The following is a 24,879-nucleotide window of genomic DNA, read 5'->3' as shown; positions in this document are numbered from 1 at the left end:
AGTAATACTGCATAACATAGGATGTAAAGGTAGATGATATATGTACAGAAAGCTGTTGAAAATGGGAGGTGGAAGATAAAGGGGTAAGGGAGAGTAATGGAAGGGATTGAATGGACCAAAGTAAAGCACACCCACAGTGGGCATACATTGACACACTGCTTTGAACATCAAGTTAAATATTAATAATGAAAACCAAGACTGTAAAATAGGTACAGTGTGTGGGAGGGTGTACTAGTGGGAGAAGGGAGGGTGAAGGAAGATTAAGGTGATGGTAATGGTAGATGGACTTCATATACCTCTATGAAACAGAACTAAGAAGCCTCTTGCAATTGCTTTAAGGGGGATGGGGAGTGGGTTGAGGGGGAGCGACTGGGGGGCAATGTAAATAATGTGCAGTATAAGTCTAATCAGGATTGTCACTATGAATCCCTCCCTGTAGATTCTAGTGTAGTCCTTGGAAAGTTTTTTGCTTTATCAAACAGTTAACTTTACTGGATTCAAACTCTAAACTCTACTAGAGGTAAGTGAAAGCAGAAATTTGTTCAGTTCTGGCCTTGGCGGGGCTGATTGGAGTCTGGTATCTGTACACAAAGTTCAATCAATCACATATATCAATAGAGTTATACAGCTTGTTTTGTTGTCTCCCATATGAAGTTAACTGGAGCTTATGCTCAGGCAACAATCTATAAAAAAAGGGCCCCCAGTGTTATTCCCTCCATCAAAATGTCAATTCCCTTCTCGTTTCTTTCTGCCTGCTCTGGTTGGTCTCCTGTACCTTCATAGAAGTGTCTCCAATATTTTTCTAGAATTCATAGTCATTTATGGGAGAGTTGGTCAGAAAGGAATTACTCCTCTATTAGAGGAAGCTGGAAGTTCTTCCACAGACTTAATTAGCTGCTAAGTACTAACAATGTCCAGGCCCAAATGTATTTCTGAGTCTATCACTCTGGTTACATGTACACATGTGACTCAAGAACATGTCTGAAACTGAGCCCAACATCTTCCCATCACCCAAGTGCTTTTAAATCAGCAAGTCACTCTCATCCATCTGTAAGGGTCATGAGCTCTCCCCATCCCCCGGCTCTCCTCATTGTGCTGGCTCAGGTCACCATCATTTTCACATGAATTATTAGAACTTCATAACTGTCTCCTTGCCTTATCTTACTCCTTCAGTAAGTTCATTCTCCATGCAACAGCCAAGGCCATATCTCATAATTATATGATTATATGCAACTCCTTGAAATCCTTCAATCTTAACCAATGATTTTTCACACTGCCACAAATAAAACAAGTCAGAACTCCTAAAGTAGCACACGAAGCCCTTCATTATGTGGCTTCTATCTGCTCAGCCTGATCTCTCATTTCACCCCCAGTCTCCATTCTCCCCATACTTTGAAATCTATCTACAGCTGCAAGTTTCTTCAAGCCCTGGATTTTTGCACTAGGTGACCTCAGTTCCTCCTCTGCACTTGATTCTGAACTAATTTTTCAAGTCTCAGTTTGACATTTCTTTTTATAGAAAATCTTCCTTGAGAGCTGGTGGGAAGGCTCAAGTGGTAGAACGCCTGCTTAGAAAGTATGAGGCCCTGAGTTCAAATCCCAGTGCCATCAAAAAAAAAAAAAAAGAAAGAAAGAGAACCCCCCTTGGTGTTCTCGTTTGGGTTAGGTGCTGCTCTATGTGTAGCCTTAGCACACATCAAAGCTTTTATTGAGCATTTGTGTGTGTATCCCTGACTACACTATAACCTACATCACTCTCTAATTCCATGTTCTCCACTAGATTTCTGGACAGGCACTGCAATTTATTTATTGTTAAATCCCAGTACCTACTTTAGTTTCTGATACTTGATATGTACTATGGTAGTATAGAGTGATTACTTTGTTTTAAAGATAGCTATTTTTTAATATCATGTTTTACTTTCCCATTAGTTGGTCCAAAAAAGCACTCATTCATCCAAACATTTATTAAGTGCTTAGTACCTGTAACTAAGCGTTGGCCACAGTAACTCAGAGATAACTAACTCAGAGCTACTGCTCTGGAAGAGTTCGGGGCCTCGCGAGAAGGTTGCATAGCCAAGTACTCACCTGTAATCCCAGTTACTTGGGAGGCAGAGATTGGGAGGATCATGGTTCTAGGACAGCCCAGGCAAAGGTAACGAGATCCTCCCCCCCATCTCAATCAATAAGCTGAGCATGGTGGTATACACCTGTGATCCTAACTATAGGGGAGGCCATAGGTAGTAGGATCACAGTTGAAAGCTGGCTCCAGGCAAAAACATGAGACCCTGTCGGAAAAATAAGGAAAGCAACAAGAGTTGGAGGTGTGGCTCAAGTGGTAGAGTATTAGGTTCAAACCCCAGCACCACAAAAAAGTGCTAAGGACAAGAAGGAAATCTATAATGAGAAAGTACAACAGGCAAATTAACATTTGGAAAAACTAATCTTCTGCAACTCAATGACAACACTGTTTTTGGCTTGCAATGCCTAAGACCACTTAAAAACCCTGCACTGGTAAAGACCAAGGAAAGTGAACATCCATATCTTAATGTGGGAGAATAAAGTTAATAATATGCCTTTGGAGGATAATTTGACCCTCAAATAATAATCTTGAAATGATTAATTCCATTTAGTCTATACCAACAAGATTATCTTTCAAAAATAATACTTTAACACAGATTTAGGAATAAGGAAATTTATTAAAATATTTGACTTAACACAACTGGAAACAAAGTAGGGAAATGTTTAATAAACTGCCATGTGTACATGTTATGAAATACTATGCAGGTAATAAAAATCTTGCTTTAGCCAGGTGTGGTGGCACATGCCTGAAATCCTACCTGAGGAGGTAGAGGCAAGAGGAGTGCAAGTTGGAGGCCAGAGTGGTCTACATGGTGAGACCCATCTCACAAAACAAACAAAAACCAAACATCTTTTTCCCAATACCTAGTAACAAATATGTAGCTTAAAACATGTACATAATCTTATACAACTATTTTACATTTTGGTATGTATGTTGTATATAAACTCACATGCAGTAAAATTAAGAGGTTAAAATACTTTACTTTCTACATTTACCTAAATATCTAGTGCAGGGGCCAAGAAAGTCTGGTTTTTGGTTTGGTTTTGTATGCAAAGGGATATTTTAAGTTCTGTTCTGTGGGTCATAGATCTTGTTACAACTACACAGCTTTTACTGTGGCAAGGCTAGCACCACAGCAAGTGACATCTGTGCTCTTCCAATTTCCCTGTCCCACAAGATGCTCTGGAGGAAACCCTTAATTTACCCACACCTTCACTTCACAGCATTGCCAAAATAGATTTGTATGTCTTAGGCCAATACTGGCATGTTTAACTACTGTTTTAATAAAGAAAATACTCTCTGTATGGACTCCTAATTCCTAGAAACATTTAAAACTGTAGATGCTTAAAAGGGAACTTTAAGTTAAATACAATTTCACAGGATTGCTGTAGACACTGAGTTTTTCTTCAAGACTGCAGAATGACTTTAGGCTAACAAATGAACTTCTATCCATGCTCTTCATGCCATAGGGACCTGAAAACAAAATGGTTTCCAAGTGCTGCTTCAGCGTGCACACGTGCGTGCACACACACACACACCCCTTTCTTTAGTCAAAGGCAATGAGGAAAAGAACTGTATAATGTTTCCAATAGCTGCAGGTTTTTCTAAAGTTGCCACAGTTTAGGATGCTGAAAATCTCTGGAAGGCCTAGCAATTCCTCGTATCTCTGAAGTACCCAAATATATTTAGTAACTGAAATAACAAGAGTGAAAGAAAATGTAGTTTTAAAATCATATTGTGACTTACATATTCTAAATTTACAGTATTCTCCAGTGTTAACTTTATAGAAATTAAGTCTGAATTGATAGTAATATCCATAAACATTTTTATATGATTAAAATCCTTCAAGGATCCAAAGAATTTTACTTAGCTCCTCAAAACTTTTTTTTTTTTTTTTTTTTTTTGCTTTTCTTTTGGAGACAGAGTCGCCCAGGCTGACCTGAAACTGGCTATGCACCCTAGGTGATGGGATTATAGACTTGTGCTCGGCTCTTTAAAAATTTTTAAAAACCTATTAGAATTGACTTTTAGTCACCACAGAAGAGAATTGGGTACAAAACTAGTAAAAAAAGCAACAGATTCAAGGAGGACATCAAATGCCTGCAAAAAATAAAAATAACTTTATTCAGACACATCACAGTGAAACTAACCAAAGGAAAATAAGTTATTTCTGTATGGAGCAGATACAGGGTAGTTTGTAAAAAGGCAAGCTTTGTAATCCTGAATATGGGCAGTTCAACTAGAGGATCTGAGTAAGTTGTCCTCCTCTCACTAATAATGCTGGTAATAATCAAAGTAGAAGGAAATAGCAGTATCTAGACTTATGTAATAGAAAAGTCCTAGTTTGCGCCTCTATAATCCCAAAACAATGCGATAAGAATATAATTTAAGCAATTCAACTAATTTAAAAATTAGCTTTGAAATCAATAATTAAATAACAAAATGGAACTAGGAAAAATCATGTGGACAATGAACCTCCCCAGTAATCAAAAAAGGGAATTAAATTTCAGTGTGGAGCTCATGTCAGCTATCATCCTAGCTACCAGGAGGCAAAGATCAGGAGGATAAGAGCTTGAGGCCGGCAAGGGCTCAAAGTTTGTAAGACTCCCATCTCAACAAAAAAAGCCGGGCATGTTGACACACATCTGTCATTTCAGGTATTCATGTGTTAGTAGGACAGGTTTTTTTGGGGGGGTGGGGTGGGGGGGTACTGGGGTTTGAACTCAGGGCCTCATGCTTGCTAGGCAGGCACTCCACCACTTGAACTACTCCTCCAGCCCAGTGTGTTGGGTATTTCAACAGGATCTGTTTTATGTTTTTTGGCCTGGGCTGGCCTTGAACTGCAATCCCCCTAATCTCTGCTCCCAAATAGCTAGGATTACAGGTATGAACCACAGGCACCTGGCTAATATGAGGACCTTGGTCCAGACCTGCCCAGGGAAAAATGGGAGACCTTAGAGACCCTATCTCAAAATTAACCAAAGCAAAAAGGGCTGGCAGTGTGGCACAAGCAGCAGAGTGTCTGCCTAGCAAGCTTGAGGCTGAGTTCTACCCCTAATACCACACACACTCCCAAAGGAAACGTAAGCCATTATTTCACATCCCATAAATTAATGAGAATTATCTCTTGACAACTGGGGGTTGGAGTACAAAATGTGGCCCACATGTTTTGGTATTTGTTAAAAAAAAATAGTAATTCCTTTAAATAGTAACTTAATTGAGAAGACAAATTTAATGCTAATAGTCAACAGTGTGATTTATAAAATTTACTTTGGGCTAGAGGAGTGGCTAAAATGTAGAGCACCTGCCTAGCAAGTGTGAAGCCCAGAGTTCAAATCCCACTGCTGCCAAAAAAAAAAAAAAAACCAAAAACCTTTCAATACACAATTCCAAACAAGGTATTCAGTTAATTAATATTATGAATAGCATTTGACCATGAACATACAATATACAAAAGTCTGAAATGTACCAAAGTTCTTAGTATGCATAACATATGTATGAATATACATACATATATTACATGTGTAATAATATGTGTATGTTCAGTCATCACTTCCATTTCTAAGAGACATGACTCAAAAGTGTGCACAAAAAATAGGCAAAATTTCCAATGCTGAAAACTTTGAAACATTCATCCTGGGGATTAATTATGAGAACTCCATGCAGTGAAATTCCATACTACTGGAAAGAAATGTGGATCCATATTTGACAATGAAGGATAACCATGATATAGTCAGGAAAAGGGTACAAAACAGTAAGCATGGTATGACCCCATTCTGTAAATCTTATTTATACATGAAAAAAATCCAGAATTACTCCCAATATTACCTGCACACAACCATAACCTTTCTTTTAAAACAATTCTGCATTTGCAGGTTCTCTACAAAGAGCATGTTTTCACAATACATTGTTTGGAAGAAAACTTTTATGTGGGAAAAGTGCAATATTACAAATTAATATTCACATACAAGCAAAACTTCACATACGCAAGAAGCAAAAACAGTGAGAGAAAACCAACCTGGATCATTTGGAGTACAAAGGCTGTTAGTTCTAACTTCCATTAATGTTTGCAGGTGTGTGTGTTTTTAATGTTTTCATTTTTTAGAAAATATTGTAATAGTTGCACAGGGGGATAAATTGTGGTATTTACATATGTGCTTACAATCTATCTTAGTTATATTTACCTCTCCCCTCCTTCTCTGAACAATTTCAACAGATTTCATTTTATTTGCATGTATGGATACAAAATACATCAACCATATTCCCCCTCACTCCCCCTTTCCTTAGGCCCTCCTACGTTCCACTAGTACCCACCCCTGGAAAAGACCTATTTTATCCTCCTGTCCCTCATTTTTTAGAAGTATGTATTGCTAGTCCAAGGGGGAACTTCAGGCCTGTATATATTGTGCTTTAGTCAAATTAAATCCCCATTACTTACTCATTCTCTATCACCATGCTCCCCTAATAGTCAACTGCTTATAGTACAGTGCATTATATTATACGCACATATAGATGGGTTGCCTCAGTATGTACCATTCCCAACATTTTCTTTCCCTCTCACAACTCATGTAGTCCCCTCAAATACAATTTTATGCTCTGTGTGCATATGACCATGTATCTATATATACATTTAATTTCTAAGTCTAGCTTCCACAAGGGGAAAAAAATGCATCTTTTGGCTTTTTGAGCTTGGCTGACTTCACTTAACATGAAGTTCTTCAGTTTCATCCATTTACCTGAAAGCAACATAGCTTCATTCTTCTTTCTTCATTATTCTTTATGGCTGGTATATTTTGGTTATTAATCCCTTGTTAGACGTATAGCTGGCAAAGATTTTCTCCCATTCTGTAGGGTGTCTCTTCAGTCCGGTGAGTGTTTCCTTTGCTGTGCAGAACCTTTCTAGTTTCATGCAATCCCATCTGTCAGTACTTTCCCCTAACTGCTGAGCTACTGGAGTCCCATTTATAAAATTATTATCTATGCCTATGTGGTCCAGTGGGTTCCTTACTGTTTCAGATCTTACATTAAGATCTTTAATCCATTTTGAATTGATGATGTACAAGTTGAGAGGCTGTTATTTTCTTAGAACCAAACTCTTACTTCTTATTAAAACTATTAGAAGGAGGAGCTTCAAAGAAGGAATATAATATATACAAGACGTTGAATTTTAAAGGGAGAATTCTACTTCTATCAGTTACTAAGTAGCTGTGGACTCTTGGACAAATGCACAACTAAGTATTAGTTTTCTTATGAAAAATACCACTTTTTAAAAAAGGTTTCAGTGTCATTAAAGGAGATCAATTATATGGAATATGTGGTAGAAATTGATGATTAACAAATGGTGTTCATACTACTGGGTCAAACTCTATGATGCTAACACTTTGCTATTTTTTTCAATCTAAAACTAGCCAGTTTCATATGGTCAGCTATTATTCTGAAATGTTTAATTCCAATTTCCAAAGTTAATTACTTATTAAAATCTTGTTTTAGAATTTGAAAGAGATCTCATTTTAAAGTTAGTGAGCCAGAGCATCTAAATTCCCAAAGGTCTGTTAATGGCAGAAGTTGACTGGACACTATTATAGTACTTTTCAGAGCCCTAATCCTCAAGAGTTCAATAAAAACCATTAGCTCCTTCTTATTCCACTTGCTCAGAGAGCAGCTTGGGGTGAAATTGGAAATATTCTTTCTCAGGAAATTAAATTTTCATCTGGGTTCTGGTGATGGTTAAAAAAAGCAATTTAAACACACAACAAAAATGTACAGAATAATATGGAATCATAATGAATAACGCTGGTTATTATAGGGAAGACTGGGGTATGAAAAAATGGGGCAGCTCAATATTTAACTTTTAAGTTTCTATAGGTAGTAAGGAAGGTAAAATCCCATTAAAACCAACTTACACACCATGGAATTTGATGTTCTCCCTGATGCTGTGCTGCTGTTCTTACCAGTTTTGCATCCTATTTTCTTCAGTGGCTTTTAAGTGTCTCAATAATTAAGTAACCATTCTTTGGGGGGAAAAGAGACTAACACTGCAAGTCAGAAACATGTCCTGTTTTTTTTAAAAAAAAGCACATCTTATAATTTAAAAAAAAACAGACAAAACAGTAGCAATAGCATTAGCTATTAATAATACATAGCTAATGAAATAAAAATAAGGTTATGATGGAGATGGTACATGAGCTGCTTTATAGAAACACATACTGTGAATTACAGAAGAAACAAAGATTATTCTTCAATACTCCAGGTGTCTTGTAATACTATATGACTATTAAAAAGAAAGAGGTCATGCCAAATAGTACACAAAATTTAATAGCCTTTATTTAAAAAAAATTCTTTCAACAATGGTTTACAATGAATATGAACTTAACCATTACTTTAATATTTACTATATTAAACTATTTTAGAAATGAATATTAAAACCAATCTGTAAGTTTTCATATAATACCTACAACCACCTCCTGCATTAAGGTTGTTCTTCCAATATCTTAGCATATTAACATTTTCTAAATATACCTTGTCGACTAGAAGGGATTCTTATTTTTTCTGAACGTCTCAGTAAGATTCCTCACACCCTATTTCTAGTCTTAAAATGCAAAGGTACTCTTTAATTAGCTATTAGGGAACGTAGTCTTGATATAAACAAACTTTTCTAGGAAGCAAGTCCTATGACAAGCTAATGATAAATAAAGAAATTTCTGAACTCTATAATCTGTGAGTAAATCAGATCTAGAACTTTCAGTTGTTACTCAAATCTTTTCTAAAGCAAGAGAAGCAAATTTTGAAAAGATAACAAATAAACACGTACTTGTAAGAAAATAAGACTTTGCCAGAGTTAATTTGTATTTTCTCTTCTTAAAGTAAGGTAGAGGCTACACTAATGTAGATAAGAAAGGCACAATACCAACAAACTGTAAAACAAAGTCGCAAGCCTTTTTTTTTTTTTTAGAAAATCCAAGAGTCACAGGTAGGAGTGATGTAAAGATTGAGGTACAAAACACACATGAATTTGCACTCTGTCGAAGAACTGACTGAATGCCGTCGTAGTTCAACTGAAACATCAGAGTCCTTCAAGTATCTTATTACAGTTAATTTAAGAGCTTTTTCCCCCTTATTTGGAAGTTTCTTAAAGGGAAGCCTAAGATCATACTTAAACAGCCTGCAAGCCTCAAAATACAGTATCTATTTTATTGAATGTGCCAGTCAAGCAGAATCAAGAGTAATTTTCATATATGTATATGAAAATTCTCACTGTAACAATGCTTTTTGTTAAAGAAAAAAAAAAGCCAATTAACAAATGTTCCTCTCAAGTGACATCCATTAATGGAATCCCGAAGCCATTAAAACCAAGAGTTAGAGCCAGATGTGGTAATACAGAAAGACAATCAAGTTAAGCAAAATGAACCAAGTTACAAAATTGTGCATTTAAACAAGGCAGGACATCGAGAAGCATGTAGAGATAGATAACATTCCTGAAAGACTACAGAAGAATTTAAGAAATTACATTCCTTTTATATATTCTCTGGAGTGTAGGAATAAAGTCACAGAGGCTATATAGATATGTGTATCACTTAATACCCTGTGTGCACTGCATAATTTTTAAAAACCTTAAGTACATACTATCTTAGAACATATAAAAAACTATTAAAGTCTTTATAAAACCTCACTATATCTATAGCATTCTAGGAAACACTGGCTATGTAAGATCAGTTTATAATCAGTCACTTACTTCCCTTAGTCAATGACTAGTAGTCAAAACTAGAAGGCTTCTTAGGAGTGTTCTCCTCCTCTGTTCCTCCACTCAAGAATGAAGGAAAAAAGCTGACAATGAAAACTTCAATTTTACACTTACTGCTTAAACTGTAACCTGGATAGCAACTGCTCAAGATTTCAGAGAACCAATGAAAAAAATTAAACCAATTAAAACATTTTATCCAGGATCACCTTTTCTTTTTACAAAATCCTTGAATCACAACATTCTATTTTCATTAAACCACACAGCTCTGCATGTTGAATAAGCACAGATTTCAAAATATACAATGAATCTTAACTATTGGCATAAAATAAGCAGAATGGATAGAGGTCACTGGTTTGCATTCTTGGAAAAGTCTTCAGTGGAAAAGACTATCAAAAATTCAAACTTTATTCAGTTGACTCCAGAATAAGAATAAAACATGCCATAGAAAAAGTCACTTCCTACATCTGCCAAATGAATATCCACGAAGCTAAGAAACTGGACTGGAGGTATGGCTCAAGCGGTAGAGTACCCGCTTTGCAAGTATGAAGCCCTGAGTTCAAACCCAGTCCCACCAAACAAAACAAAAAAAGGAAAAGAAAAAAGAATACCTATTCCACTCCACTTGTGGGCTTCAAAACCCAGCTTTTAAAAATCACCCTATGAGTTAATAACAATAAAAAACTAAAAGCTACCCAAAAACTAGATCTAATCATCAAGGGGCAGATTTAACACAGGAATTGTGGATGTAAACATTAGTGCTATGCTGGAGCAGGACTGCCCAGATGGGAGATCTGTTGGCGTGTTTCTTTGATTATATTTCATAACATCAAACTAGTAGGTCAAATCAGCTATGTGGCGAGTATTTACTTCACAAACATCAGTAAACGTTACAAAGCAGGGTCCTTTTTCTTTTCTTAGAGATGGTTGTGAAACATTCACCAGCACAACACTGAATTACATAGTGATCATACATTCATTTGTTCAAGTACAACCACATAAAAATCTCAATGACACTGCTCTAAAATATACAAAGAAAACTTTACCTAATGAGGATAAATTCAATACAATTGCCTAATTTAATAAAATTTTAATATCTTTTAAAAAGCAAATTTAAAGCTGTATAAGGTACAAACTATAATAAAAGTGGTACACATCACAAAATAAAAGTCACTGTGATACTTCAAATGCAGTCCTCAGTTTCAAACATGTTTCACTATTTACCCTATTCTGAAGTTTAAACAAAACTCCACAGAATAGGCTATACTGACTTCATTGAATTATGAAATAAAATTAGGTTAAATGATTTACATATTCTTAAGTATACAGGATACAGAAAGTAACTTTCTTCAAATTTCGAAACATTAGAAAGAATCCACTCACACATAAATGTGACACAGCATTTGCTCCCAACAGCAAAAGCTGTTACCACCTTAATTCTTCTATGCCTTGTGGATCCACTGTAAAGACTGTAAGAAAATATGAGGAAAGCTTTCAGCAAATGCCTGATAGGCTGAAAGGGCCTACTAAACCACACCTGCAATACCATTACTATTATTCTGAAATACCTAAACCATGTTAAAAAATTTGCAACTTCAACAGGAATTTCAGCTTCTCTCGCCAAGAAAACTTAGTACTTCAGAAAATAGTAATGTTTACCCCATGGGTACTTAATGTTCCAGAAACCTACACATTTAAAGGGCAGTTTTCACAAAGTTTGGTCTGTGGACCCTCTGAAATATAAGGTCAAACTATTTTCATAATAATTCTAGGATGTTACATGCCTTTTTCGCACTCATGACTTTACAAGTGCACAGTGTAGTTTTCCAGCGCTTTCACGGTATGCAATACAAAAATAATCAAAATGTAATAGTATAAGCATCTCACTGTAAGTACTAAGCCAGAATTTAAAAGATGGGTAAAATACAAACAATGTTCCTATTTTCATTAGTTTTAATTTTGTAAAGTTATTTTCACTAAAAATATTACCTATGTTAACAAGTAATGGGATTATTACAGTCATATGCTTTAAAAAAATCTCAGTGTTCTTTTTTCTTTGGGGGGGGTGGGACTGGGATTTGAACTTGGGGCTTCCCATTTGCAAAGCAGGTGTTCTACTGCTCAAGCCACAACGCCAGTCCATTTGCTCTGGTTATTTTGGAGATGGGGTATTGCAAACTATTTGCCCAAATTAGCCTCAACCTGCGCTCTCTCTGACCTCAGTCTGCAAAATAGGCAGAATTACAGGCATGAGCCACTGGTGCCCAGCTCATATTGATGTTTAATACCCTAAATCCTGAAAGGTACAAGCTTCATTTAAAAAAAAAAAAAAAAAACCCATCAAAACAAACAAAAAGACCCAAGAAAACCTCTTCAGGGATCTAAGAGCTATGGGTCTTAGACCAAAATGTTTCGGTACTGTTGATAAAGTGATAAAGAAGCAGCCAGTTTACCATTTTGACAATTTACAGGTACTGTACCAAAGAGGGTATGTGCTAGGGACAGGACTACCTCATAGGTAAAGACTAAAATGAGTTTTCAAATTTACAGGAGTTATTTTAAGGAAGAAAGTGATGACCTAACTTCTATCTTCACAAATATTGAGAATAAAACATTCTCTATTAAAAAAACACAAGAATAAAAGATGCCTTTAAACTATATCAGCAAAGTTTTTCCTAAAAGAAAAGACAAATTTCTTTCCTGAACAAAGGCAGAACAGGAAAGATGTGATTCATCTAGTAAGCCAGAAAATTTGAAGGTCTTCACTTTTATCACTTTCAAGGATTTTTAGTATCTAACACAATTTTGATGGCTTATGTACAACTAGAAGCCAACTCAAATATAAAATCTAAAGAAAGCTGATTTTTTAAATAAATAAACAGTACAGATGACATGAAAATCCACTTTAAGGGTGGATCTCTTCTTAACCTAAACATCTTGATTGAGCACATTTAAAGTCAACTAGTTGCCACTTAAATTCAAGATTTACCAGAAAAAAATAGTCTTTAAAATTATTTTGACAACAACTGTTTAATTTACTTCTTAGATGGAAAACCTGGTAGGTTATCTGAGCAATGGCCTACAATTATATAGTATAACTTTTATACATATGGATTGATTTGGACCCAATACAACTTAAAACAGAAATTCAAAGACATTTCTTTAGATTGCTCTCCATGAAAAATTGGCTGAGGGAGTCCCCAGAAATGTAGAAACATTTCAAGACTGTACCAACACACACCTGTGAAGCAATTGTTTAATTCTGAGAGGCATGCTGCTCAGAAAAGGGGCAAAGATTTCCAAGGCATCTTTGCTTACCAAAATGGTTCAGATAAACCATACTTTCAGCTAGATGAGCACTGGATATTAACTATACACTACAGAGATGTTAAAACAGTAAGGTAACAAATGATGTAGTCATCATTGTAAAAATGTATTCAACATGAATAAAATGAGGAAACTGATGTTCACCTCCTTTAATACCAAAGCTTTAAAAAAAATTTTAATCACTTTAAGATAAAATTTTTCACACATGTATTACATAGGTGTGTATGCAATTTCACCTTTTGTGATGACAGAGAGTCATAATAACAGACGATTATCAGAAGATGATGTAATATAGTAATGGTCAGTGGGCTGGGCTGGCTGTCCTTGCACTAAGTGGTCTTGGACAGTGTGTGCTCTTCATAGTTTTTTCAATCCCCTTCCTTTCATCAAATCATCACTTTTGAACTATTAATATGCTATGGGCCAGGACATCAAATAATCAAAATTTAAAATCTCACATAGAAACAAATACATAAGCTCTAGGATATAGACTTTATGACATATATGTGCTGCTCAGAGGCATTAAAAAAACCACAATTCCAAGTTTCTTAGTTGTGTTCCATTTTGATGAGACTACCAGATTATCTCTGGATGGATGAGGCATTACTATATTATAAATATTTAAACAAGTTCATCTGAATATTAACAAAAAGATAGAACTAAACTTAGTATCACTGTCTTTTTAAACAAAGTATTCCATAACTCTAACGTAACACTGTGTTCCAGTTTCTTTCCCCAAAAAAACAAACATAAGCAAATGACCTATAGATAATACCAGTTTGGGGACTAGGGGACAACAACTCAGGTGCAATCATGTCACAGTTAACGCATGTCTGCTTCCAATACATTCAAAGACAATTAAAATTTAAAAATCATAGTTAAAATAGGTCTTTTGCAGTCTGAGAATTCAAGATCTTTTTTAAAAACATGTAAATACACATACATGCAAATTCTTCATATATACAAATTTCACAAAATCAAGAAGTTGCAAAGAAATTAGAAGTATTATGGCAAATCTGACAAGCTACATTTAAATGCTTTACCATTAACATATTCCTGAATATAGCAGTCCTAGTAGTTTCAATAAATTTTCTACATGGCCTTTTTATAAAAAGTTAGTCTAGAAGTCTTTTTAAGAATTCAAGATGTTCTCAATTCACTACTCATATTTAAGGCCACTTTGGTAAAGGCATTGCAGCAAGAACACAAAAACAATAGCATATTTTCTAATATTTATTTTTTCACCTGCAAACTGTAGCAAAACATGATCAGCTTTATTATGCAGACAGGTATCCCTCTACATTTTTAAAGAATTTAGGTATGTATAAATAGAAGAGCTCTTTAGAAAGGAAAAATTCAAGAACGAATAAAACCTTCCAATTTTGACTTTTAACTTTCCAGTAGCAATGGTTAAAATGATTTTAAGTCATTCATTCCAATATATACGACAGCACCTTAAAAGTGGCTGATCTATTTTCCCAGTAACATTTCTCACATAACAATGTGTTAAAGTTACAAATACTGATATGCACAAATAGCTAATTTCTAAGAAAAATATGTACAGTACTGCAGCATAATGAATGTGGTATCTGCAATAACTTAGTATTAGCCAATTTTTAATATACATGATACCGCTACCTTTTTCTGCCAATTCACAGGTTAAAAGTTGTTACCGGAGCCCTCTGTTCTGCACATATTACCTGGTGTTTAATACACAATGCAGGCTTTTAAAAGACTTCTCTTGTGTTTAAAGCTAAGATCAGTGAAACAAGACAACAGTGCAAGAGGCGGAGAGATGTAATGTGACCACATAAAAGTTCGTTCCAGTAAAGTGTCTATATAAGGCTATAAGAAAGGATTGGTTGATGAGCTTCCTGTTGGAAATTGTCCTGTAGGTGCACCAGTCTAAAGGAAAACATAAGACAAAACAGACAAATAAAAGTGGCATGTGCAAAATATGAAAACATTAAACTGTACTTAATCTCATTTAATTAAACTTCAATAAAGAATAATTTATTATTAGCAATAGTATCTACTCATTATTCTTACTGTCAATAAACTACAATAATATTATTATGTGTCAGGGAGGATACTGTGTTTTTCATCTACATTAGTTCATACAATTCTTGTAACAGAACCTAAGAAGGGACTTAGCACATTAAAAGAAGGACTTATGAAGCTAGAGATGTGGTTCAAGTGGTATGGCTCCTGCCTAGCAAGTATGAGGCTGAGTTCAAACCCCAGTACCGCTGAGGGTGCGGGTAGTGAAGTACTCAGAATTCAAACAAAAATCTCTGACTCTAAGACTCCTTTTCATACTGATTTACTAAATCTTGAGGTTGCTCCAAAAGTGTTATTTGGATAAGAAAGCAGATGTTTCATATTACAAAACAGCGTAAATACTGTCGGTGATTTGAATTACAAGGTTTTTAAAGGTTAGGTAAGGATCATGCATAATTAGCTTTGTCTCAATTTGTATAATCTTATGGCATCATATAACAGAACACTAAATGCATGTAGGGATATTAAGTTTTCCTAACTCAAAGACACAACAATTTATAAAGTCCCTAAAATTAAATTCACTTACCATAAAAGGATTACTAGATACTCCAGCAGCTGCAACTTGACCAAAAGGGGTTACCACTGGCTTTGTTTGTCCAAATGCTGCAAAACCTGCACCTTGTTAGAAGAGAACCACCAATTATAACCTATACCACCTGAAGAGAAAGTGTGGATAAACTAATTCTCTAGGCCTAATTAAGTTTCTTTTTCAAATCAAGAAGCATATTGGAACACACAAAATGAGAAAAAAATCACTGGTGATTTTCAGAAGGAAGGGGTACTCTCCCGCATCTGTAATCTGGTCATAGAAATTTACTATATCAGCTTTCTGAAGCCTAAATCACTAAAGGCTACAATTTTTGTACAGTAAACACAGTATACAGTGTTACAGCATCTTTATTTAATTGTCCTGAAGACTTAACATAATGATACGTAAAGGACATCTAGCCAAGTATTAGATCTTACCATTGGGCTGCTGAGAATATGCTGTCTGTTGAGGGAACGGTGCTTGGGTTGGGAAGGCAGGCTGCTGGAAACTGCCACTAAAGCTGGTTGGAAGACTGTAGGGTGCAGGAGTGCCGAACCCTGCAGGCATGCTCATGGATGCAGTGCCGAAGGTTGCCGCTGGCAGAAAAGAAGGGTGGATCAGAGACATACAAAACGGAGTTTGTTTCCTACACCCAACATTGTAGAACAGACATTGCCCACTTGAAAAATAATAAGATATACAATAAAGGCATTTGAAATTCCAGCAAAGTTAGTAATGATGAGTTTTAGCACTAACTACATAGTTTAACATAACCTAGGAAATTTTGTTCTCCTAGAATCCAGTGACCAGGATGTAACTATTAAAGGTGTCATTTGAAATCCCAAGGAAATCTCAAAGTATTATATAAAGTTAAAGTCAGAACAGTAGTCTGCTTTTGAAAGCCCATCATAATATAATTACATAATATAATCTTATATACATCTTTGTTTTTAGGTTTACTCTGATACATACAGTGAAATAACAATGAAAAAATTTCAGTAAATTTGACTTATTCAAGTGTCTGCTATAATGTAATGTGTGTGGTCCTGAAAAAAAAATTTTAAACCTCTGTACAATAGTCCACCAAAAATAACAGGATTTTTAGGACAGGGTCAGAGGCAGAGTACTCAAACCTATGCAGTTTTGTAATCAGAGCTAAATAATTCTATCAAGAACATTAATGCCATTAAACTTTCATGCAAAATCAATTCTAAAAAATATACAGACACCCACCCCTTTCTTGAAAGGTAAATTGACAGCTCTGGAAGAGGACTGAGAAAGGTTCAGATTGCACAGTTATAGAATTAGTGTGAAAAGCACAAAGATTGGAAAAGTGAAATGGGCATCCTCAAAAGAATGTAAAATTTTGCTGAATTTCCTGTTCTTAAAAAATTATCAATCTTCATTCTCAATTTAAGGCACTAAGATGAAATATTAAGCTATCTACAAAATGATTTTTTATTTTATAAAAACTTGAAAACAAGTTATAGATGTTGCCCAAAGTAGTCCTCATAGTTCTAATATTTGTAACAATGCAATTTTGCTCAAAACCCTAATTAGACTATCAAACTTTCAAAAAGCTAATTCTTTACTACTGATGAGGGCAAAAAACCCAGGCCACTAGGAAGCAAGTGAATTAAAGAATATAATAAGCACATTGGCAAGGGAACAGGAGGTTTCATAACAGACAATAATGCACTGACATAACTTTGACAAATCACTGTTTAAGAAAGCACTAAAAAGCAAAACTTGGATACAGTTAAGCAAAACCAAACTCCATGGAATGTGATAAAATGGTCTGGCACATCAAAAAGGTATCAATTAAAGCACTATGAATTCAAACTTAAGAAAAAGAATCAAATAGCTATTATTAACATTCTATCGTGACCATGGAGGTAAGCAAAAATGCTTTTCAGTTAAAACATAAATCGCTACAAATCAGGTTTGTAACTTTAAATATAACATAATCTTGATGCCACACATCCATGCCCACTCCATTTGAAAACATGGAAAAAACTTAATTCCACATGCAAGGATCCAGAACACTAGCAGAAGCTTCCACAAGCAGGTAGACAAATTGCCACACAAATCTAGGTATTAGTTTGTGGCCACCTACCAAAATGAGCGTGAGGAAACACTTGAGAATGCATTGCTCCAGAAAGGCCTTATGGAAAGCCATAAAGAGACCAATGTCAATTAAGTTATGGATAAACATTATTAAAATAAAAGTAAATTGATTTCGTTCAAGAACCCTAAAATTAGAGCACAATGTTGCCAACTAGTAGCATTATACATAATAAATGCACAAATTAAGACCTTTCATTTCAACTACATTCATGACAGGATAATATTTATACTGCTTGAAATAAACAGGAACCAGAACAAATACTAAACGAAGAAAAGTTGATAAAAGTCAATTTTTTAAATAAGCACTAACTTCTTTTTCATATGAGGATACAATTATAACCATAAAAAGGCTCTGTAGACATCATTAGCTACACCCAAAAATGCTAGTTAGCATCTTAAACTTTAAGTCTTGGACAGAGCACATGAACAATACTATATAGTTTTATTTATAACTCATCAAATTAATTAGAAATATATAAAGACAACTAAAATGAATTAAGTATCATGAGGAGGAATTATTAAATACAGTTCACTTGAAAGGTGGAAAGGCTGGGTGTGGGGGCTCATTCATGTAATCCCAGCTACTTGGCAGATAGGGATCAGAAGATTGTGGTTCGAGACCAGCTAGGGCAAAAAGTTATCAAGATCCATTGCAACCAACAGCTGGACAAGGCAATGCCCACCATCGTTCTGGTTATGAGGAAAGCATAAATAGGAGGGTCATAGCGCAGGCCAACCTGGGCAAAAAATGTGACACCCTATCCCAAAAAAATTAGTGAAAAGAGGTGGGGGCATTATTTAAGTGGTAAAGTACCTGCCTAGCAAGCAAGTTCAACAACCAGTACCACGACCACCACCCTCCACAAAAAAAAACCCAAAAGTGGGTGGGGCACCCTCAGCTTCAACTCCAGAGGAGAAGAAGTACATCCTGTGCAGATCTTACCTGGCATGTTTAAGGACAGAGAGGTTAAGTATTAGTACACGTAAATAACAGAAAACAAACTTAGTCTGTTAAATAAAAAAAACACTGCTTTTGGTATTCATTTTAATAATCTTGAGTGAGGTTGTTTCTAAAATATATTTCTATGCATTTTAAATTAGAGTAATTTTTAGATTAGCATAAACTTGAAGAAACAGAAGGCTAAGAGACTAAGTGCTTCTAATTCTCAGCTTTGCCATTTTCTTAGCCATATGACGTTACTTAACTATCAGCCTCAGTTTCCTGAGGGTGGAGGGACGGGAACAACATGACCTACACACTTCACAAAGCTACTATGAAGACTAAATGTAATGTTACTAAATGTAACAATGAATTAAAAGTGCTATACAGTAAGTAAGCAATCAACAAATACATTTTCTTGCTAACTTAAAAAGACATTTTTATATCATGTTCTAAATTCAACAAAAGACTGAGCAGGGTTCTGTGATAAACAACTTTTGTCACTTTATATTTATCTCCTTTCTTATAGAATTAAGGCTTTAAGAGGCCCATCACTGATAATACTCAATAAATTGTATGCATTCCAGCATTTCCTATATGTAGTTAGGCACAGAATCTTTTTCCAGGGAATATTGTAAACAAAATCTCAGTCAACAGTGATTATCAACCAATCCTAGCCACTGCACTTCAGTCTAAAATAAAGACACCATCCCCCAAAGCTCAAGCATGTTCTAAGCTGCTACAATTTTTTTAAATTTCCTTAACAGCTTTTAAAGACACAATTCATACCAGGCGCTGGTGGCTCACACCTGTAATCCTAGCTACTCAGGAGACAGAGATTAGGAGGATCAGTTCAAAGTCAGCCCAGGCAAAGAGTTCCATAAGACCCTACCTGGAAAATCCATCACAAAAGAAGGGCTGGTGGAGTGGCTCTGGGTGTAGGCCCTGAGTTCAAGCCCCAGTACACCTCTCCCCCCAAAAAGATATAACTCACATGCCATTGAATTTGTCCACTGAAAAGACAGAGTTCAATGTTTCTAATATAGTCACAGGATTGTACAACCATCATCACAATCTAATTTTAGACTACTTTTATCCCCTGTAAGAGAAATGTCAGACCTACTAGCAGTTCCATATTGTCCCACCACTGCCATATCTCAGGCCCTGGCAACCACTAATTAATCTATTTTCTGTCTGCAGATTTGTCTAAACTGAGCACTTCATATTAAACACAGTAGTATATATGTAGTCTTCTGTCACTAGCTTGTTTTACTCAGAATAAGGTTTTCAGGGTTCATCCATGTTGAAGCTTTAAAGTACTTCATTACCCTCCTCCCCACCACCCCAAGTACTGGGGTTTGAAATCAGGGCCTTACCTTTGCTAGACAAGATCTCTATCACTTGAGTCACACCCCTAGCCCATTTTTTTTTGCTTTGTTTTTCAGATAGGGTCTCATGTTATCGACTGGGGCGAGCCTCAGACCTAGATCCTCCTGCATAGCTGGAATTCCAGGTACCCGCCACCATGCCAGGCTTATTGGCTGAGATGGGGTCTTGCTAACTTTTTGTCCAAACTGGTTCAAACTGTGATCCTCTTGATCTCTGGCTCCCAAGTAGTGAGCTTCCACACCTGGCTTCATTACTTTTTAATATAAAAAATTATTCCATTGTACACATATCATCAGTTGATGATATCTGTGTTGTTTTTACTTTCTGGCTATTAAGAATAAGGTGGCTATATGAGCATCTATGTAGGAGTTTTTTGTGTGGATGTGGTCTCCATTCCTCTGGATATTTCTAGTAGCAGAATTATTAGGTAACTCATATTCACCTTCTTGAAGAATGATCAAACTTTTCCAAAGACACTATATCATTTTATATTTCTAAAAGCAGTATGAAGTTTCTGTTTTTTCTACATCCTCACTAATGCTGATAACTATCTTTTGTTACCGTCATCCTTATAAGTTCAAAGGAGAATCACACGGCAGTTTGAAAACACAACTAACATCTTTTCATGTTGCTTACTGACTGTCTATACACTTTCTTGAAAAAATGTCTACTGACCTCTTTGGCCTGTTATTTTTTCTTTTTTAATGGGCTGTCATTAAGTTGTAAGAATTTTTTAGATATTCTGAATGCAAAACAATTTTCAGATATGTGATTTGAAAATATTTCTCCATACTGCTATAAATTTTAGTTTTTATTAACTTATATTTTAGGGAAGAGGAATATCTCACTATGTATGTTCAATGTTGCCCCTGAACTTGTGATCTTCCTGCCTCATTCTAGTGACTGCTGGGATTACAGGAGACTACCATGTCCTGCTTAAAAGTTTTATTTTTTGTTAATTTTTACAGCCTTCCCATCTCTCTTTTTTCTAATTACCAAACTGACAATTTTCACTTTTGGCTGTTAAAAGTGCCAACCACAGCTTATTAAATGTTAGACACCCAACTACTAAGAGTAGATTCTGGGTGAGAGAGCATGTGATGAGTAAATCTGTTCTTCTACAAATAGCCCAATGTAATGTTTTATTATTTTTTTAACAAGGTACTGGGCTTGAGCTCAGGGCCTTGCACTTGCCCTTTTTATAGTAGTTTTCTCTCTCTCTCTCTCTCTCTCTCTCTCTCTCTTATGCTGTAGTGGAATTTGAACTCAGGGCCTTGTGCTTGCCAGGCAGGCAGTCTGATGTAAATTTTTACTTCAGTTTTTTTCCTATGCTTTCCTTCAGCTACTCTCATGCCCCACCCCCACCCCACATACTTTCTTTGTATTAATCCTCATTTTTAGAGTAGACTAGACAGGTGAGGTGGCCCTGTTGATTATTTAGATATAAATAAAGAACAGTACATACTACTGATGTTTATATGCTTGCTAAATGCAAAACTGTACCTGAATAAAAGAGTGCTAGTTTAAAGCATTCTGAATATTTTTAAAAATGATTGGTTATAATTTAATTTTGAATCTTGCTACGATTTGAATCTGAAATGCCCTCCAAAGACTTGTGTATTAAAGAAGGTTTGGTATCAAATGCAGCAATGCTCACAGATGGGGCCTTGGAACATGAGCACTCTAACCTATCAAGGGGTTGATGCACTGACTGTATTTCAATAGTCTATTGGGAGGTGATGGAAACCTTAGGAGCTGGAGCCTAACTGAATGGAGAAGGTCACTCAGGGAATATTTTAAAGGATGTGTTTGTCCCTGCCCCCACACTTCCAGCTGCCATAGGATGAGCATCTTGGTGTACCATATGCTCCCCATCAGGATGTTCTACTTCACCGGGGACCTGGAAAGAATGGAGCCAAGTGACCCTGGACTAAACCTCTGAAACACTGAGTTAAAATAAATCTTTCATCCTTTAAGTTGGTTTTCTCAGGTATTTTGTCATGGTGATGGAAAAGTGACTAACACAAACCTTAAAGACAAATCTGTATCTTTTGCAAACCAGTTCTATCTAGGTAATGAAACAAGGATGCAATCTCAATACTACCTATGAAATCTTTCATATTTACATTTCTGAAAATTTGTCTCATTGTGAAGAAAATCTCTTTACAATCATTCACTGAAATAACAGAAAACAAAGATCATTCATTCACTAGAAAAAGGGAGACAGTTAAGAAAATGTCCTTGTAATTGACAATTATATTATATTTAAGGGCTCTGGAAGAAAAAGAATGCTAAGTAACACAGAATCACAAAATTAAAACTAAACATGTCTTAAACTACATAAACTTATCTTTTAAAGAAGTTTACTATATAATACATTAAAAGAAAGTTGAAGCCCTAAGTTTTGCAAATCCAGGAAAAAAGATTTAAATGGATATTTCAAGAATAAAACAGGTTTGGAAATCCCTGTACTTAGAAGGCTGAGATGGGATGATCTCAAGATTCAGACCAGTTTAGGGTACACAGAGAGTTGAGTGGCCTGGGCTATGTAGTGATACCCTGTCTCAAATTTTAATTAAAAAGAAGAAGAAAAAGACATATTGATAAAAGTTCAAATTTCACTATTATGCAACATATTCTTTCAAAAGCTACCTCAAGATATAACAAATTTGAGGGTAACAAGAAGTAACTCTCAAGAAGTTCTGATATTGAAGACATAAAGCACTGGGGATTCAAAAGCCCAGACACCTGCCAAAGAATTACCTATATTACAGCTTCAACAGAAGCATGACATTAAAATGCTTTAATTTAGTAAATTTAATAGCATCACAATAAAGGTAACTGGCATGATAAATTCACAATGGTTTACAATGTAAAAACTATTTACCGTGAAATTAAAATTTCTGGAGATAAATTTTTCCTTTCTAATACATTTTGCTGGTATTAAACTTATGTCATCTGTACATTTTACATAGTATTATATCCTGTATAGGCCTTTCATACTTTATAAAAGCAAAAAGTGCCCTTAACTCTAATGACAGAACCAAGTCAGACATACAGTCATAAGAAAATACTAAGTGTGATTTATCAGGTACATATAATATAATACAAACAACACACAAGTTAATTTGCATCACCAGATTTCAAACCAACCCTGCCAGACTACTCACACACATCATTAGTCAACTTATAACTTGACTTTCCACTCCTCAGTTATTAAGTGGGGTTATGATATCTATAGCCCCCTCAACAGTTATCTTGCAAACAACTTTAACAGAACAAATGCTAGCACATCCCCTTTCCTAAGAGTAACAAAATATAAAATAAACTTTCTCAGGATAACCCTGCAAATAAATACTAAGACAGAATGTGAACACAAGTTTGGCTGTCTACATTAAAAACATTTGCACTTAATTTTTCTGAGCCTCAGTTCATTGAACTGTTAAACAGTGACTAAGACATTTATTTGATGAGAGCTGTAAGGATTAAGTGAGGCAATGTACAAAAGCCTGTTGTGTCATGAGATATTTTACAAATTCTTTACACTAGGTAAAAGTAATATGCAAACAAACAGAAACATTGAATATACCACACTTAAAAAGAAATGATACAGAACTACAGCAATTATTGGCTAGGTATACTTGAATTAACAGTCAACAACCAAAGCATAACAGAAATTTAAAACAATCACTAGGTATACTTGAATCCAAACAACTTATCTTTTTTAAAATTAACTTTGATGTGAAACTCAAATACCTAACACCTATTATGTTACAAACCAACACATTATGACTAAAGACATTTATGTAAACAGTAAACAGCTGTTATCTTTCAAATTCCCAGTATCACAATTTTGTTTATCTGTTTGTTCATCTGTTTGTTTAGAGCTAGGGTCTTGCTGTATAGCCCAGGCTGGCCTTGAACTCACAATCCTTCTTCCCATAGCCTCTGGAGTGCTGGGATTATGGGTATGCCAACAATAAAGGGCTCTATTGATGATTACTAATTCTTAGTGGCTTAATTTAATTGTTATAAGGATATACTCTCAAAATTTCATGTCAACATTTACTATGAAGTTTTGCTTCTAAAATTACTCGGCAAAACAAAGCTTATGAACCCTAGATTTAAGGGATGTCCAGTAGTACCACCTGCACTTGCTGACATTCCAAGGTTGATGACAAGTAGCTCTGGTGTTCAGGGTAGTAAGACAAAACTCTAAGTACAATAGAAGACAGAAGTGTCTAGCTTGGGTGTGAACCAAAAAGATAAAAAAGAGAGATAAAGATAATTAAGGAAAACACTGATCAAAGATAAAATAGTCAAATATTGTATCTTAAAATGAATCAGGTTCCCACTATTTAAAAAATGTGAACACTCTGAAAAAAATGCACTAGAAAAAGACTTTTCAAAATTAATGTAACAAAGTCCATTCATCTGATATAATCTCATGGGGGAGGGAGCTTCTCAAATAATGTTCTATTAAGATTGAATGACTTAAACCCAATAATCCTGAAACTAGACTAGCAAGTAAATAGAACTACTATGTCCACTCAGGCTCCTCTTGCATCAGTTACTGCCACGCAGTTCTGAGGAAGTCTCAGTTCCACGTCCACTTTTCCCTGCCTGAAAAATGGAGGGTGGGTAGTACAGAATTTTTAAGTTCCTCCCAACTGTTAAATTCAAACATT

At 35.4% G+C, this 24,879-nt stretch overlaps 1 protein-coding gene across 7 annotated transcripts in view; it reads right to left on the bottom strand.

The window, feature by feature from the left end:
- Positions 1-8,382: 8,382 nt before the first annotated feature.
- Positions 8,383-24,879, bottom strand: part of Agfg1 (ArfGAP with FG repeats 1) — a 69,709-nt gene continuing 53,212 nt past the window's right edge. For 3 of the 7 annotated variants that reach the window (XM_074071893.1, XM_074071895.1, XM_020179938.2), the window contains 4 exons: positions 17,852-17,899; positions 16,173-16,331; positions 15,733-15,824; positions 8,383-15,050 (listed from right to left, as the gene is read on the bottom strand). In XM_074071893.1, the coding sequence (XP_073927994.1) occupies positions 14,991-15,050; positions 15,733-15,824; positions 16,173-16,331; positions 17,852-17,899 (359 nt within the window). In that variant the 3' untranslated portion in view covers positions 8,383-14,990. The remainder of the gene's footprint in view (positions 15,051-15,732; positions 15,825-16,172; positions 16,332-17,851; positions 17,900-24,879) is intronic. The other 4 variants (XM_074071896.1, XM_020179939.2, XM_074071894.1 and 1 more) reach the window with 3 other exon arrangements.

The sequence above is a fragment of the Castor canadensis genome, chromosome 4, assembly GCF_047511655.1.
Source record: "Castor canadensis chromosome 4, mCasCan1.hap1v2, whole genome shotgun sequence".
Lineage (NCBI taxonomy): Eukaryota > Metazoa > Chordata > Mammalia > Rodentia > Castoridae > Castor > Castor canadensis.
This window is presented reverse-complemented; position numbering and strand designations above follow the sequence as displayed.